Source organism: Megalobrama amblycephala, linkage group LG2 (genome assembly GCF_018812025.1).
Source record: "Megalobrama amblycephala isolate DHTTF-2021 linkage group LG2, ASM1881202v1, whole genome shotgun sequence".
Taxonomy (NCBI): domain Eukaryota; kingdom Metazoa; phylum Chordata; class Actinopteri; order Cypriniformes; family Xenocyprididae; genus Megalobrama; species Megalobrama amblycephala.
In genome coordinates this window covers 54,801,804-54,818,915 of record NC_063045.1, presented here as the reverse complement: position 1 = coordinate 54,818,915, position 17,112 = coordinate 54,801,804, and the positions used below count along the sequence as shown (strand labels likewise).

The window sequence follows — 17,112 nt, the reverse complement described above, 5'->3', positions numbered from 1 at the left end:
CCAAACTAATATGAGATATTTTTGAGATGTGAGATATGTTTTGGTTCCCATTGACTTTAATTGTATTTGTTGTCCATACATTGGATGTCAGTGGGAACCGAAACTGTCTGAGTGACTGATGACAGAAGTTTCATTTTTAGGTGGACTATGCCTTTTATTACAAAAATGTTCAATTCAATAGCATTTTCACTACAGTATACTGAACATTTTTCCATTTTTTTATCATTTGTTTTGAATAGGAGACAGTTATTGTCCACCTATTACATTGCCATAGTTATTTTACAGGGTAGACTGGGAGTATTATGGACCACTCAAGCATTCTTGAATTCCAATGGATGACATGTCTTCTATTTCTGGACCCCTTTCCTAATTCACAGAAAACATCTTAACCACACCAAGGGGACCCTCTCAGATAAACTCAAAGGAAGGGTGGTCTACAGTGGCTGATTACTGATTAAAGCAATAAACATCACTCCTGTATTCAGTTCAGTTCCATCTGTGTGTTGCTTTTTATGTGGAAATACAAAATAATAAAAAGACAGTGAAGAAATGAAACAAAAACAAAATGCATGCACTTCTGAACATTATCAGAGAATTCTAATCTGGACTGAAGAAATGAATTGCATTTCAAAGCTATAATGTTCAAAAAAATAAAAAAAATAAAATTAAAATAATAATAATAAAAAATACCAATAAAACCTTTTTTTTTTTTTTTTTTTTTTTTACTGTAGGTTACATCAGAGTGGGCGGTAGATGGGTTGGTCAGTCTGATCCAGACACTGTATAAATGAAAGGCCAGTAAGAAGAGCAGATCAAACACCTAACAGGAGGAGACTCACTCATGGCCTATGAGACAGAGGATCATGAGACTCAATACTGCTTTCCTGCCATCAACTCATCATGTATCAAGGGAAAACACTCCAGTCATGAATACAATATCATGTATGTGTTTGTATCTTTGCTGTCTGCATGGACTGTGTTTCTGAACCTGCTGGTGATCATCTCCATCTCTCACTTCAAGAAGCTTCACACTCCAACCAACCTGATCATTCTCTCTCTGGCTGTTTCAGACCTGCTTATTGGACTTGTCATGCCCATAGAAGCCACCAGGTTGATCGAGATGTGTTGGTACTTTGGAGACACTTTCTGTGGACTCTATTTAATATTTATTACAGTGCTTCTTTCAGCATCTCTTAGCAATTTAGTTTTAATAGCTATTGATCGTTATGTAGCTGTGTGTCACCCTTTACTGTACCCACAGAAAATAACCACAGCTAAAATGTTAGTGAGCATCTGTCTGAGCTGGGTTTGCTCCTCAACTTATAACTCTGCATTTGTAATTAATAATAGATATTTAGACACTTCACAGAAAACAGATGTTATGATGGGTTTTGCCTGGAGAGTCACTGATCTATTCATGGCTTTTATTTTTCCTTGTACCCTGATCATAACTTTATATTTGAGGATATTTTATGTTGTGCATCAGCAAGTGAAAGTTATAAACTCTCTGATGAAGGGTGGTAAATGTGTAATGGAAGGTTCAGTGAGGAGGAAATCTGAGAGCAAAGCTGCTCTGACATTAGGAATCATTGTGAAAGTTTATCTGCTCTGCTGGATTCCGTACTATATCTGTTCTATGTCAGTAACCTCTTCCACAACCAAAAACGTTTTGACATGGGCTGTGTATGTTAACTCAGGTCTGAATCCTCTGGTCTATGCTTTATTTTATCCCTGGTTTAAAAAAACAGTTAAACACATCCTAACCCTGAAAATATTTCAGCCAGCATCCTCTCTGGTCAATATTTTTACAGAACTTCAATTATAATTGTAAACTGGTAAAGTTGTCACTCATAAAGGTAGATGTGATTATTTTTGAATAATTTATATTTGTAATTTACACTACATGTATCTTAATAGTATATAGCTCATTTCAGAGAGTACGTTTGCTGCATTTTATGTTGAAATGCAGATATCGCCAGAATTGAACAATTAATTAAACTTTATATATTAATTCTCAAATAGAAAGTGTGTACCACAGTATACATACTATTTAATTTCTTGTAAGAGGCATGAGAAAGAATATTTCATCCAGTTCTGTTCATACTTGAGTCTGTTTGAAGTATGTGTGTCACATGACTTGGTTCAAATTTTCTCTGCTGGTTTTGTCAGTTTGACCTAAAGCCAACATATCCACCCACAGTGCTGGACATTCTTAAAAATAAGCATATATTAATCTTTCTTTTCTTCAGAAAAAAAAAGCAGCAAAACAACTGCTAATATTAATTGTGAACATTGTTGTCATATGTTGCTCATGCTGTTATTTACCGCATTTTGAAAAGATATGTTGCCAGATTAGGATAAGAAAAAAGGTATTGACAATTACACAGTATTGACAATCAGTGGTGTCTCAAGGTAAACTGGACCCCCTATACAGCTTATTGAATTATTGCGGATTCCGGGGTGACAGGTGGGGGGGCCAGTAGAAATCTTGTTCCAGGACCAGGGCCCTTAGGAAAGATCCTTATAGGGCCTCCTGGCCTCTGGGCCCACAGTACACAGTTCACCTTCTCAATCTGTGTATTCTGAGTTTAAAAAACATTTGTGCAAATGTTAATATTCACATTTAAAACTGTTATTATTACACTTAGTTGACTACATCTTTGCATTTTTAACTTGCAGGGTTTCACACAGCTCATTTTATTGTAGAACAGGGGTGTCCAACCCTGTTCCTGGATGGCTACCATCCTGCAGAGTTTAGCTCCAACCCTGACCAAACACACCTGAAAAATCTAACCAAAGTTTTCAGGATTACATAGAAAATTATATGTTGTATCATAAATGACATTATATGATTGATTATGGATGGAGCTAAACCCTGCAGTACAGTGGACCTCAAGGGCTAGAGTTGTCCAACCCATGACGAGACAGTTCAGCAGTTTTCTCTCTCTCTCTGTGTGTGTGTGTGTGTGTGTGTGTGTGTGTGCGTGTGTGTGCAGTATTTCACACCTTTAATGAACGGTTCAGTGGAGGATCATCTCCAAAGTAACAATACATGCAGAAAATAAATCATAACAATTATAATTGGGCCTCTGAGTTTTTACATGATTGATGTTTTCTGACATCAGTAAGTGTAAACAAACTGAACAAAAACATGTCACTATATACAACAGATCAACCCATGTGACTACCGAGAGAGGCCTACCCACAGTTGCAAAGCCCATTGTATTTACATCAAATAATAATTATTTTATTATTTAATTTTAATATACTGAAAAAAAGAAAGAAGTGACCAGGCTCTAATACATTTTTAACTGACAGAATATAACAGTAACAAACTGATCCTTAATTCATGAGTGCATTTTATTTGTTAGGATCTGCTAAATCTTATGAAGATTTTACCAGAAAAAGTCATTCGGGTCATAATCTGGCTTGATTACTGTTGTGCAATTAAAGAAAAAAAAAAAAAAAAAAAAAAAATCTGTCATTATTTTTACCCTCACATCTTCCAAAGTAGAACCCAAAAGGACAAATTCTGAAGACCATTTTCCATGCAATCACAATAAATACAGAATAAAGCTCCATAACAATATCATAAAAGTGGTCCATTGTGTGCTACATGATGGCTTTATGTGAGTTTCATGAGAGTAGTTCTGATGTCTGATTCATGAATTAATCATTGTTTTGAGTGTTTTTGGTGAAATGATCTGGATGATTTGTTTATACAAATTGGTCTGATCCAGACATATCACACTAAACTACAGTATTATAGTGCTTTAGAAGACTTTATAGCACAGAATTGTATGGACCACTTTTCTATACTTTTATGATACTTTGTATCCTTTTTTGAAGCCAGTTTTACACCTCAGCCACTAGAGGGCAAAATCTTCCATACTGCAATTTTCAGATATTTCAACCAGTGCTCGAAATGGTACACAGTACCGGTGTAGTGCCGAATTTCAACACCCTGCCAATTTTCAATTCTAGGGCACCTTTAACTGAAGTTGACCATCCTTCTAAAAATCAATAATCTTCATTTTACGCTATTTGAATCTTTTGACAAATATCAGTAAATAAAACAACACTTTCTCTTTTCTCAGAGGGGGAGTCAAAGCTCCCTCATGTCTTTCCAAACCTGTATGAGATATTTTGAAGAATGTTGGTAACCAGACAGTTTCGCTTCCCATTTACTTTTATTGTATTACTTTTCCATATGGGAACCAAAATGACTCATGTCTGAATGACTGATGACAGAATTTTCATTTTTAGATGGACTATCCCTTTTATTACAAATATGTTCAGTTTAAAGGGATAGTTCACCCAAAAATGAAAATTATACCATGATCTTCTTTCAGACGAACACAATCTGAGATGTATTTAAAAATATCCTGGCTCTCCAAAGATTTATAATGGTAGTGAATGGGGGGCCTGTTTTGAATCATAAATATAATCCATACTGCTCCAGGGGGTTAATAAAGGCCTTCTGAAGCAAAGCGATGGGTTTTTGTGACCGGTGTATTGTTTGGCTCTATCCTCTGCGTGTTTGCATTCGTCATTGTGCATACGCCAGGTCAGAGTTCACTCTTCCGCTGCAAATCGATGCGTACGGTTGTCTGCCGGAAGCTAGTTATTTTACATTATAAAATTTTAAATATGGATATTTTTCTTACAAAAACCCATCACCTCATTCCAGAAGGCCTTAACCCGCTGGAGCCATAGAGATTAATTTTATGATTGATGGATGCCTTTATTTTGGGCTTCAAAACACGCCCCCCGTTCACTATCTTTATAAATATTTGGAGAGCACAGATATTTTTTAAATATATTTCCGACTGTGTTCTGAAAAAAGATAGTTATATACACCTAGGATGGCTTGAGGATGAGTAAATCATGGGATAATTTTTTGGGTGAACTAACCCTTTAATAGCATTTTTACTGCACACACAGTATACAGAATATTTCACAGTTTGTAATCATTTGTTCTGTATAGGAAACAGCTATTGCCTACCTATTACATTATTTTACAGGATGGACTGGGAGGATTATGGACCACTCAAGCATTCTTGAGTTCCAGTGAATGACATCTCTCTATTTCTGAACGCCTTTCTCCTTTACCTAACATCATCTTCAAACCAAGGGGACCCCTTCCACTAAAAGGAAGGGTGGTCTACAGTGGCTGATTACTGATTAAAGCAATAACCACCACACCTGTATTCAATTCAGTTCCTTCTGTGTATTGCTTTCATGTGGAAATACAAAACAATGAGAAGACAATGAAGAAATAAAACACAAAAACAAAATGCCTGAACTTTTGAACTGTCATAGGATCCTAATCTGGACTGAAGAAATGAATTGCATTTTAAAGCTAATAAATCAGATTTTAAATCTTTTTTCTTTTTTTTTTCTTTTCTTTTTTTTTTTAACTGTAGGTTACATCAGAGTGGGCGGGAGATGGGTTGGTCGGACGGATCCGGACACTGTATAAATGAAACGAGAGCAGAACAAACTCCTAACAGGAGGAGACTCACTCATGGCCTATGAGACAGAGGATCATGAGACTCAATACTGCTTTCCTGCCATCAACTCATCATGTATCAAGGGAAAACGCTCCAGACATGAATACAATATCATGTATGTGTTTGTATCTTTGCTGTCTGCATGGACTGTGTTTCTGAACCTGCTGGTGATCATCTCCATCTCTCACTTCAAGAAGCTTCACACTCCAACCAACCTGATCATTCTCTCTCTGGCTTTGGCTGATGTTCTTATGGGACTTGTCATGCCCATAGAGGGCACCAGGCTGATTGAGACGTGTTGGTACTTTGGAGACACTTTCTGTAGACTGTTTGTTGTAATCCTTGGATTGCTCTTCTCAGCATCTCTCAGTAATTTAGTTTTAATTGCTATTGATCGTTATTTGGCTGTCTGTCACCCTTTACTGTACCCACAGAAAATGACCACAACTAAAACTTTAGTGACCATCTTTCTGAGCTGGGTTTGCTCCTCAGTTTATTACTCTATCATTGCAATTAATAATGGACATTCAGAAACTTCACACAGAACAGACAGGTGCTATGGAGAGTGTTATTTTACAATGGGTTTTGCCTGGATAGTCACTGATCTGTTCATTGGTTTCATTTTTCCTTGTACCCTGATCATAACTTTGTATTTGAGGATTTTCTATGTTGTACACCAGCAAGTGAAAGTTATAAACTCTCTGATGAAGGGTGGTAAATGTGTAATGGAAGATTCAGTGAGGAGGAAATCTGAGAGTAAAGCTGCTCTGACATTAGGAATCATTGTAACAGTTTATCTGCTTTGCTATATTCCATACTATATCTGTTCTATATCAGTAACCTCTTCCACAACCATAAATATTTTGACATGGGTTTTGTATGCAAACTCAGGTCTGAATCCTCTGGTCTATGCTTTATTTTATCCCTGGTTTAAAAAGACAGTTAAATACATCTTAACACGGAAAATATTTCAGCCAGCATCCTCTCTTGTCAATATTTTTACAGAACATTAATTGTGATTAAACTGCTAAAACTGTTATTCGTAAAAGGATATGATTATCTTTGTAGGATTTATATTTGTAATTTACTCATGTATCTTAATAGTATGTACCTAATTTCAGAAAGTATGTTTGCTGCGTTTTATGTTCTTTTTTTTTCTTTTTCTTTTTTGAACATTCTCTTTATTTTTTTTTTATTTTTTTTTATTTTTTTACATTGGCACAATGAAAAATTAAAAAAAAAAATAATTTGGCTAATACATTGTGCAATAATATTCTTCCATATGTAAACTATTTTACCTAGTAAACTTCCTTCCACACACATTGAAATTAAGTGACGAAGTTATGAATTGTATTGAATTAGCTCATTAAATAAACTGAGCAAGCAGCATAAGTCCTCAATATACTGGAACACATGATAAAGGTAGATGTTATGTGCTTTGTTTAATCACTTTTATCATTCATTTTGCATTTGTGTTATGTTAGATCAAAAACACAATAGAAAATAGAGGACAGTGACACAGAACTAAACTTAGCATTGTTATTCAAAAACCACTACTGGGTCTTGACATGAAAACATAAACAGATATGTATATCTACAAGCTTACAGAATGCTGATAAAAACATTTGCATGCAAAGCCAAATCAAAGTAACGTATGATTTATGATTAAACTATTTATGACATTCCACAATAAATAAAACCATTAAATGCATTATATGAACTTACATGTTATCCATAAAAGTTATTATTTATCCTATGCACTTTTTATATTTTACTACACTGTACTGCAAGTGTATTATTGGGAAATCTTGTTTAGCCAGTGTCATATCCAGAGCCCAGATTCCTTATAGTTCCTTATTCACAGAATATAGACAACACAAGCTGTTTTTGCTGAATCAAGGAAACAAAGCATCATCACTTTATGAAACAGCATGTAAGTTATTAAAGGGTCATGAAACCTCAGAACACATTTTTTTGAGCTGTGAACAGATATGAATAGGATGCACCTCATTGAAAACCCTAAAGGTACTCATTAATTTTATTTAAAAGTTGAAATTAGTTATTTTCGCATTTTTCAGAGCGATTTCTGTCTTCCGGTTTGAAAAGCAATGTGGGAGCAACGTCACAAAATCTGACATCATTGTGTACAAGCGGCAAGATTCGGAGTGCTGGTTGGCTCTGAGTATGGGCTGGACGATCATGCTGACGTCAACAGTTTCTACATTTATTCGTGACTTAAAGCTCAGTCCAATCACTGCGCTGTAGTATACATAAGATTATAATTGCAGTATTATGCATGAGGAAGTATCACTCTTGCCTCTGTCTCTTGTCATTCAGAGACATATCATTGGTGCTCGTTTCCTCAGTTGCTACAACTCAAAAATGCATTTCCCCATGATGTGACCATAGCAGAAGTTTTGGTGCATGTGGATTGTTTTGCTGTAATCTACCAGCACAAATGGAAAATATGTTCGGATGAGATCGCATTACAGTGGAGAATTCAAATGTCACAAAAGTGCGGCTCATTCTCCTCTGCCTGCTCTGCGTTCAAACATGCAAGCCATATGTAGGCTGTTTCCCCCAGCACAGCAGCACATGAGTGTTTGTATTTTGCCCGCGATGCGAACTCATGAAAATCACAAACACATGGAAAAAAAAAAAAATCACGAACACATGAAAAATATCTTTGTTATGATATACACGCGGAGCGCACATATGATCGGTTTCAGCGCGGAGCTTCGCGTTGTGTTTAACAACACTAGCCACGTGGCTCATAGCTCATACAGAATAAAGTATCCGTGTTTAACATTTTAATTTCACACATTCTCCTGCACCAAACATTAACCAGCACGGTGTATGCACATATATTTCATCAAGTTTTTTTAAAATGAATTATATGTGCAAACTGGACACTGATACAGTGATGTAGATCTGAACATGACGACACGATTATTCTAACAGACAAAAGATTGATTTAGATCGAAAATTCAAAGAAAAATGGACAAAAAATAAACTATGTCTTTATTCTTTCTGTGTTAAACTACGTGTCGTTTATCATGAGACTGCAGTGCTCATAATCAAATTAGCTTATTAGCCCTTTTAAATATTCTTTCACATTTCTCCCTTGTTCTTGGGAGTTTGTTGTCATTTTCTCCGTGCTCATATATTAATATTCATTATTCTGTATAATGAATGTGTTCTATGTCTGTTTCATTGGTTGTTCTCTCCCCTCTTCCCCCCCTCTACACTCCCACTTTTCCAGAGCTTTACATGCCCATTTTAACAGACTTTTTCAGCTTTGAGGTGTGAATGACCAGGGTAAAACAGGGGGGGTTTCACGACCATGTCCTCATCCACACTAGACACTATAGAATTAATGCTGCATGTATACAAGTATAAACATCTACTGTCATACAACAACACAAGCTAACTTAAGCTAACTTACTTAGGCTAACTTACATCAGCTCTCTGGTGGGAAAAGTATTATAACCTCATTCACAGTAAAGAAAGCAACTTACATGTAGGGAAAGTAATCATGAAGACATTGAGCATGTTTACACGCAGACCAGTAAGCTGACAACTTACAGCTTATTGAAATAACCAGTTTCCCAATTTACATGAAAACCAGTAAAGTGGCAATGCAGTAGCGGCTGTAAAATCCTGACTCCTTGCTGGGAGGAGGGACCCTTTCTATAGCCTCCTTTCGCAGCAGAGTCTCTACTTCCTGTGCCAACACCAGAGCATGCTCGGGCCCACCATTGTGGGCAGAACCCCACTGAATCAGGGTGGGCGTGTTCTGAACTGAATAGCATACCCCTTTTCTATTGTGTGCAGCACCCACTGAGATATGTTTGACAGAGATTTCCATTCTGTTACAAAATCTACTAAGGGAACCTGGCTCTCGAGGCTGGCCTCTAGTGTAATATGGGCAGCCAGCACAGTGCCCTGAAGCGCCACCCTGGCAGGGAACGAGCGTGAGTCAGAGGGTGACTCGCAAGGAACTACTGCGCCCCCGGCATTGCAGCAGGGTTGGCAGAGCGCCCCCTTGAGGACACCGAAGGCAGACAGGCACCGTGATATGGAGTGAACGCCGCCTGGCTTCGGAGGGGACCACCCTCAGGATCCTGACACACTTGGCGTCAGGATTTCTTTGACGAAGCCTTCTTAGCAGCAATGATGGTCCTCAGATCTGTCTTAGGCCGGGTTCACACCGCAAGCGACAGCAAAGCGGAAGCAGCGCGTGAGTGTGAACTGCAGCTGCAGAGATGCGCAAGTATTCACACTGGAAGCGTTTGTACAGCTTCACAGCAGCGGCTCGAAACTACATATAAAGTGAGCATTTCTTTACAAAGACAGCTATAACTTTGTTTTTATAAGTTGGTCATTTTTAAACTTGATAGTCTTGAAAGTTTGTTAACATGCAAGGTGTACAACACTCACATATAAACATAAAATAAATAAAAATAAATAAATAAAAGCCTCGTGTCATCCATTGTTGCACACAAATGAGGTAAGCTTTGTGTTTTACATCATCTGACGCGTGAACGTGTACAAGACTGCAAACTCGGCGAAAAAGACAGTAAATTCGGGTTTGATTTGGGTATGCAAGAGCCTATATTGCTGTCTGTGTAATAACTAAAATAATGTTTATATATCATATTTTCTGGCTAGTTTAGTTTAGTTTTCTATAATATACCATACTTTAGCCCAAACTGAATAATTAAAAACAAGTTTAAATGAGTAAATCTTCTATAAATAGTTTTTAATATTGATTTTCTTTCCTGACATACTTCAATTCTTGTTAAAACACACTAGATATGCTTATTCTGTGCATTTTGAGCACTTTTTGTGTGAAATCATATTTATCTTGTCCATCAAATGTGTACTTTCACTTTAATTGAGCGTTAGCAGCGCAGCAAAAATAGACCCAGCGCCGAAACGATCGTGGCACTGCTGCTTCTGCTCTGCTCCTGCTCCACGCTGCCACGCAGCCTCTGCGTGCGGTGTGAACGCTCTCATCTGTTAACATGGGCGCCGAAAAAAATACGCGCTGCTTCCGCTCTGCTGCTGCTTGCGGTGTGAACCCGGCCTTACCCTTTGAGGACTTCACCTGCGAGCATTGCCCCACCTCCCAGCTCCTCGGAGGGGGAGTACAGGTAGCAACACTCTGCTTCTGGTGTTGTCTGTGCGAGGAGCTTGTACTCGGCTGGGGTTCGGCAGGGGAGAAACTGCTGCAGTGCTGTCCTCACTCTCACCCAAGTCTCTGAGCAGGCCAGCTTGGTATGCTTGCGAGATGGACATAGTATGCAAGCATGCCGCTGCCTGACCTGCAGCCAAGTACGCTTTGCCCACCAGCCCTGATGTAGTCTTCAGGGGCTTGGTGGGCAATGTCGGGGCTTTAAGGGACGATGCCACTTGGGGGCAGAAGCGTCTCTTCCGCCTTTGGCATTGCCCCATAACCGTGCTTCCTCATACTAACCACATTGCTGTACGTTGAAGTCTGTGGTGTATACACATAGTAAGAGACCAGTCTCTTCCACGACCTCGACATCTCTGTGTGGATGTCGGTAAAAAACGGTAAGCCCCGACGTGGAGGTTGAGCATTTTTCTAGCTTACTCTTAACCTGTTGCTCTTGTTTCTCAGCCGGTCAATCAATGTTCAACTTAGTCACGGTGCGAGTCAACACCTCCACTAGCTCCTTGCTGGCGGGAGAGTGAAGTGATGAGTCTTCAACTTCTCCCGTTGTCACACTAATGACGTCCAATTCCTCAGAACTGGACGCCATTAATGAAACAGTATCAACCGGAGCAGAAGAAACCGCAATGTGTGCTTGCTGACTCCGAACTGACACACTGGATGCAGCAGGTGAAAGCCGAGATAGGGCAGGGCCTGTCTCTAACCCCTCTGCCACATCCATTTGCGAACCCCACGACATGAGGCGACATGCCTCAGCCGAAGCGGGACCCGAGCCGTGAGGAATGGGAGCCGAGCTGCCCTCCTCGAAGAGGGCTCGGCAGGAGCACAGCGTTCTCAGAGGTAGCTGCTCACAATGCTCACACGCAGCCCCCTCGAGAGCTGTCTGGGCATGCTGCACTCCCAAACAAACAACACATAATTGGTGTGTGTCCCCACCCGTAATGAAATTTTTTGGATTTTTTGAAATGCTGTTCGCTCGCCATACTGAATTATATAAATCAGGACAGACAACAATATATAAGACAGACAAGTTTCACACGTAGCGCTTGCTGAAGACACAGAAGCTGAATGAGTGTGTTTTCGGGGAGGCTTTATAGCTCCTGGTCAGTGACATCACCCGCCTATTGCCGATGGAAGCTGACCCAATGTCGAACGTGGAAGCGCAGGGTACAGAGCAAGACAAAACATGTCACATCACGAATTAAAAGAATTTTAAATCACGATTAAAAGAAATTTTAATAAGAAATGTTGGAGGATTTTTTTTTTTTTTTTTTTTGCGCCACATGTAACTTGTGTCTGTTTTGCCGATGACAGTGTGAACAGTACAAACCACATGGAATCTGATCTTTTCAATTCTGATTTGTGCCACTTGAAAGCCTCATTCAGACTGTCAGTCCAAATCCGGTTATTTATGTTTCCGATTGGAATCTGATCTAAAAATTTGAATGTCCACACTGTGTATCGCAAGTTTTTGTGTCCATGGCATTTTTTTTGTTTTCTGGAATATCTGCATTGATTTCTATGGCAATGACATTGCGTTCATACTAGGTATATGCCAAAAACAACAACAAAAGGAACACGGAGGGGGTTGCAATACAGATGTTGTCTTATTTACATCATGACAGCATGTAGCCAACAGTGGTGGACCTGCGTTATGATGAGACAATGGCAATCATGACTTGAGCAACATGCTATTACTACGGAGAAAACTGATCATAGACCAGCAGATATGGGCAGCCTTTTCCTGCAAAAGCAATCAGAATCAGCAACAGGCAGTGGTTTGAGTGAGAAAATCCCACGCTAGCCTCAAGTCCGTGGCCCGGGGATGCACACACATATGTAAGCCTACCATTCAGAAGCATGTGTCGGTCTTAAATATCATTAGTCATCTCCAGCAGTAAAAGTTGTCATCTTTTTTATTTATGTCTGGATAGTTTTATTTGTTTTGATGACATTTTCGAATGTACATTATGGTGTTTTGCATGTAGACCGATATGCCGCTATTGGGTAGGGGCGGGGCGGGGCGGGTTGTGGTACTTGCAGAATAAAGGAAAGTTAATTTAGATTTAGTTAATTTAGTGATACATTTTTGATATAAGATAAATAATTCCAAACAAATGTCTAAAAAATAAATGAATTAATTTGAAAACTAAATCCCTCTCTTCCCAGATAGCATGTAGTAATCGGCCTGAGCTTGGCTGCCCTGCGGCTCAAACTCGGCATCAGCGCATGTTAACCGGGCCGATTGTGGCCCGCAGCTCGCTCTGGCATGTGTATATTTGTTAAGGCTGTAAAGCACTGGGCCGATTCTTGTTCACCGTAACTGGCTTGCTGCCCTGTGAGGCTGCTTAGTTTGCCTATATAGGCCGCGCCAGCTCTGCTTGCACACAGTATGCGTACAGTTGTCAGCTAGATATTTTAGTTTATAAAGTTTTAAATATGGATATTTTTCTTACAAAAACCCATCGCTTTGCTTCAGAAGGCCTTTAATAACCCCCTGGAGCCGTATGGATTATTTTTATGGTTGGATGCATTTTTTGGGCTTCAATAACCACCACACCTGTATTCAGTTCAGTTCCATCTGTGCATTGCTTTCATTTGTAAATACAAAGCAATAAGAAAATATAAAAACAAAATGCATGAACTTTTGAACAGCATCAGAGAATCTTAATCTGGACTGAAGAAATTAATTGCATTTTAAAGCTAATAAATCAGATTTTAAAACTTTTTTTTTTTTTTTATATAACTGTAGGTTACATCAGAGTGGGCGGGAGATGGGTTGGTCGGATGGATCCAGACACTGTATAAATGAAACGAGAGCAGAACAAACTTCTAACAGGAGGAGCTTCACTCATGGCCTATGAGACAGAGGATCATGAGACTCAATACTGCTTTCCTGCCATCAACTCATCATGTATCAAGGCAAAACGCTCCAGATATGAATACAATATCATGTATGTGTTCGTATCATTGCTGTCAGCATGGACTGTGTTTGTGAACCTGCTGGTGATCATCTCCATCTCTCACTTCAAGAAGCTTCACACTCCAACCAACCTGATCATTCTCTCTCTGGCTTTGGCTGATGTTCTTATGGGACTTGTCATGCCCATAGAGGGCACCAGGCTGATTGAGACGTGTTGGTACTTTGGAGACACTTTCTGTAGACTGTTTGTTGTAATCCTTGAATTGCTCTTCTCAGCATCTCTCAGTAATTTAGTTTTAATTGCTATTGATCGCTATTTGGCTGTGTGTCACCCTTTACTGTACCCACAGAAAATAACCACAACTAAAACTGCAATAACCATCTTTCTGAGCTGGGTTTGTTCCTCAGCTTATTACTTTATCATTGCAATTAATAATGGTCCATTAGAAACTTCACACAGAACAGACAGGTGCTATGGAGAGTGTTATTTTACAATGGGTTTTGCCTGGATAGTCACTGATCTGTTCATTGGTTTTATTTTTCCTTGTACCCTGATCATAACTTTGTATTTGAGGATTTTCTATGTTGTACATCAGCAAGTGAAAGTTATAAACTCTCTAAAGGGTGGAAAACGTGTAATGGAAGGTTCAGTGAGGAGGAAATCTGAGAGTAAAGCTGCTCTGACATTAGGAATCATTGTAACAGTTTATCTGCTTTGTTTTATTCCATACTATATCTGTTCTATATCAGTAACCTCTTCCACAATCATAAATATTTTGGCATGGGTTTTGTATGCAAACTCGGGTATGAATCCTCTGGTATATGCTTTATTTTATCCCTGGTTTAAAAAGACTGTTAAACACATCTTAACACAGAAAATATTCCAGCCAGCATCTTCTCTGGTCAATATTTTTACAGAACATTAATTGTGATTAAACTGGTAAAGCTGGTAAAGGATATGATTATCTTTGTAGGATTTATATTTGTAATTTACTCATATATCTTAATAGTATTTACCTCATTTCAAGCAAGTATGTTTGCTGCATTTTATGTTCCTTTTTTTTTTTCTTTTTGAAAATTCTCTTTATTAAGTTTTTTTTTTTTATATTGGCACAACGAAAAATTAAAAAAAATTATTTGGCTAATACACTGTGCAATAATATTCTTCCATATGTAAACTATTTTACCTAGTAAACTTCTTTCCACACACATTGAAATTAAGTGACGAAGTTATGAATTGTATTGAATTAGCTCATTAAATAAACTGAGCAAGCAGCATAAGTCCTCAATATACTGAAACACATGATACAGGTAGATGTTATGTGCTTTGTTTAATCACTTTTATCATTCATTTTGCATTTGTGTTATGTTAGATCAAAAACACAATAGAAAATAGAGGACAGTGACACAGAACTAAACTTAGCAAAAAAAAAATAAGAAAGAAAGAAAGAAAGAAAGAAAGAAAGAAAGAAAGAAAGAAAGTTTTAGTTAAACTAAACTAAGGTTTACTGACATTTGTGGTGTGGCCAGCTGCTGCTATGCCCCCTTGACCTGTAAATTAATATAGGCAATGTGCCTTACAAAACCACAATTGCTGAAAGGAAGGGAGCGCAGAATAAGGAAAGAAGCTGATCATACAGGATGTGTTAATGTTATTCAAAAACCACTACTGGGTCTTGACATGAAAACATTAACAGATATGTATATCTACAAGCTTACAGAATGCTGATAAAAACATTTGCATGCAAAGCCAAATCAAAGTAACGGGCAATCTACTGTATGATTTATGATTAAACTATTTATGACATTCCACAATAAATAAAACCATTAAATGCATTATATGAACTTACATGTTATCCATAAAAGTTATTATTTATCCTATGCACTTTTTATATTATACTACACTGTACTGCAAGTGTATTATTGGGAAATCTTGTTTAGCCAGTGTCATATCCAGAGCCCAGATTCCTTATAGTTCCTTATTCACAGAATATAGACAACACAAGCTGTTTTTGCTGAATCAAGGAAACAAAGCATCATCACTTTATGAAACAGCATGTAAGTTATTAAAGGGTCATGAAACCCCAGAACACATTTTTTTGAGCTGTGAACAGATATGTATAGGCTGCACATCATTGAAAACACTAAAGGTACTCATTAATTTTATTTAAAAGTTGAAATGAGTTATTTTTGCATTTTTCAGAGCGATTTCTGTCTTCCAGTTTGAAAAGCAATGTCGGAGCGACGTCACAAAATCTGACGTCATCGTGTACAAGCGGCAAGATTCGGAGTGCTGGTTGGTTCCAAATATGGGCTGGACGAACATGCTGACGTCAACAGTTTCTACATTTGTTCATGATTTAAAGCTCATTCAGCCCAATCACTGCACTGTAGTATACATAAGATTATGTATACTACAGCCCCCTCGAGAGCTGCCTGGGCATGCTGCACTCCCAAACAAACAACACATAATTGGTGTGTGTCCCCACCCGTAATGAAACGAGGGCAGGGATGAACACACTTTTTGAAATGCTGTTCGCTCGCCATACTGAATGATATAGATCAGGACAGACAACAATATATAAGACAGACAAGTTTCACACGTAGCGCTTGCTGAAGACACAGAAGCTGAATGAGTGTGTTTTCGGGGAGGCTTTATCCGGTTGTTAAGTCTGACGTCACGCGGCAGCACTTCTGGGTCCAAACGCTCTATCTCATACCACAAGAAAACAACAAATGGTGCTAATATACACACGTAATACTACAAAAACATATATAATCATAACCCATACCAATATTCCAGATGGCCAGACAATGATTCATCTTTTATAAATCGTTAAAATATTAATAACTTTGACGCTGTGAGCACGGAGACTGTTGTGTAGACTGTAAGTATTTAAAATGTTTAACTTTTTAAAATGATTGATGTTTAATTTGAATAAATATCGCTCATAAACGGCCGTCGATGGCATTTGCCAGTGAAACGAGTTGAGGCTTGGACACGGAAACGGCGTTCCTTACGTCACGACTTAACAAGCGGATAGCTCCTGGTCAGTGACATCACCCGCCTATTGCCGATGGAAGCTGACCCAATGTCGAACGTGGAAGCGCAGGGGACAGAGCAAGACAAAACATGTCACATCACGAATTAAAAGAATTTTAAATCACGATTAAAAGAAATTTTAAAGAGAAATGTTGGATTTTTTTTTTTTTTTTTGCCACATGTAACTTGTATCTGTTTTGCCGATGACAGTGTGAACAGTACAAACCACATGGAATCTGATCTTTTCAATTTGGATTTGTGCCACTTGAAAGCCTCATTCAGACTTCCAGTCCAAATCCGGTTATTTATGTTTCCGATTGAAATCTGATCTAAAAATTTTAATGTCCACACTGTGTATCTCAAGTTTTTGTGTCCATGGCATTTTTTTGTTTTCTGGAATATCTGCATTGGTTTCTATGGCAATGACATTGCGTTC

General features: G+C 38.4%; 3 protein-coding genes across 3 annotated transcripts; all 3 read left to right on the top strand.

Moving 5' to 3' along the window:
• The first annotated feature begins 755 nt into the window (after nt 1–755).
• Nucleotides 756–3,979, top strand: LOC125262935 (trace amine-associated receptor 13c-like). Its single transcript, XM_048181776.1, has one exon. The coding sequence runs from the start codon at nt 842–844 to the stop codon at nt 1,823–1,825; it is 984 nt and encodes a 327-aa protein (XP_048037733.1). The 5' UTR covers nt 756–841; the 3' UTR covers nt 1,826–3,979.
• Nucleotides 3,980–5,428: 1,449 nt separating this feature from the next.
• On the top strand, nt 5,429–7,049 carry LOC125262933 (trace amine-associated receptor 13c-like). Its single transcript, XM_048181775.1, has one exon. The coding sequence runs from the start codon at nt 5,483–5,485 to the stop codon at nt 6,524–6,526; it is 1,044 nt and encodes a 347-aa protein (XP_048037732.1). The 5' UTR covers nt 5,429–5,482; the 3' UTR covers nt 6,527–7,049.
• Nucleotides 7,050–13,467: 6,418 nt separating this feature from the next.
• Nucleotides 13,468–15,115, top strand: LOC125262932 (trace amine-associated receptor 13c-like). The gene has a single exon (XM_048181774.1). The coding sequence runs from the start codon at nt 13,519–13,521 to the stop codon at nt 14,557–14,559; it is 1,041 nt and encodes a 346-aa protein (XP_048037731.1). The 5' UTR covers nt 13,468–13,518; the 3' UTR covers nt 14,560–15,115.
• The last annotated feature ends 1,997 nt before the right edge of the window (nt 15,116–17,112 follow it).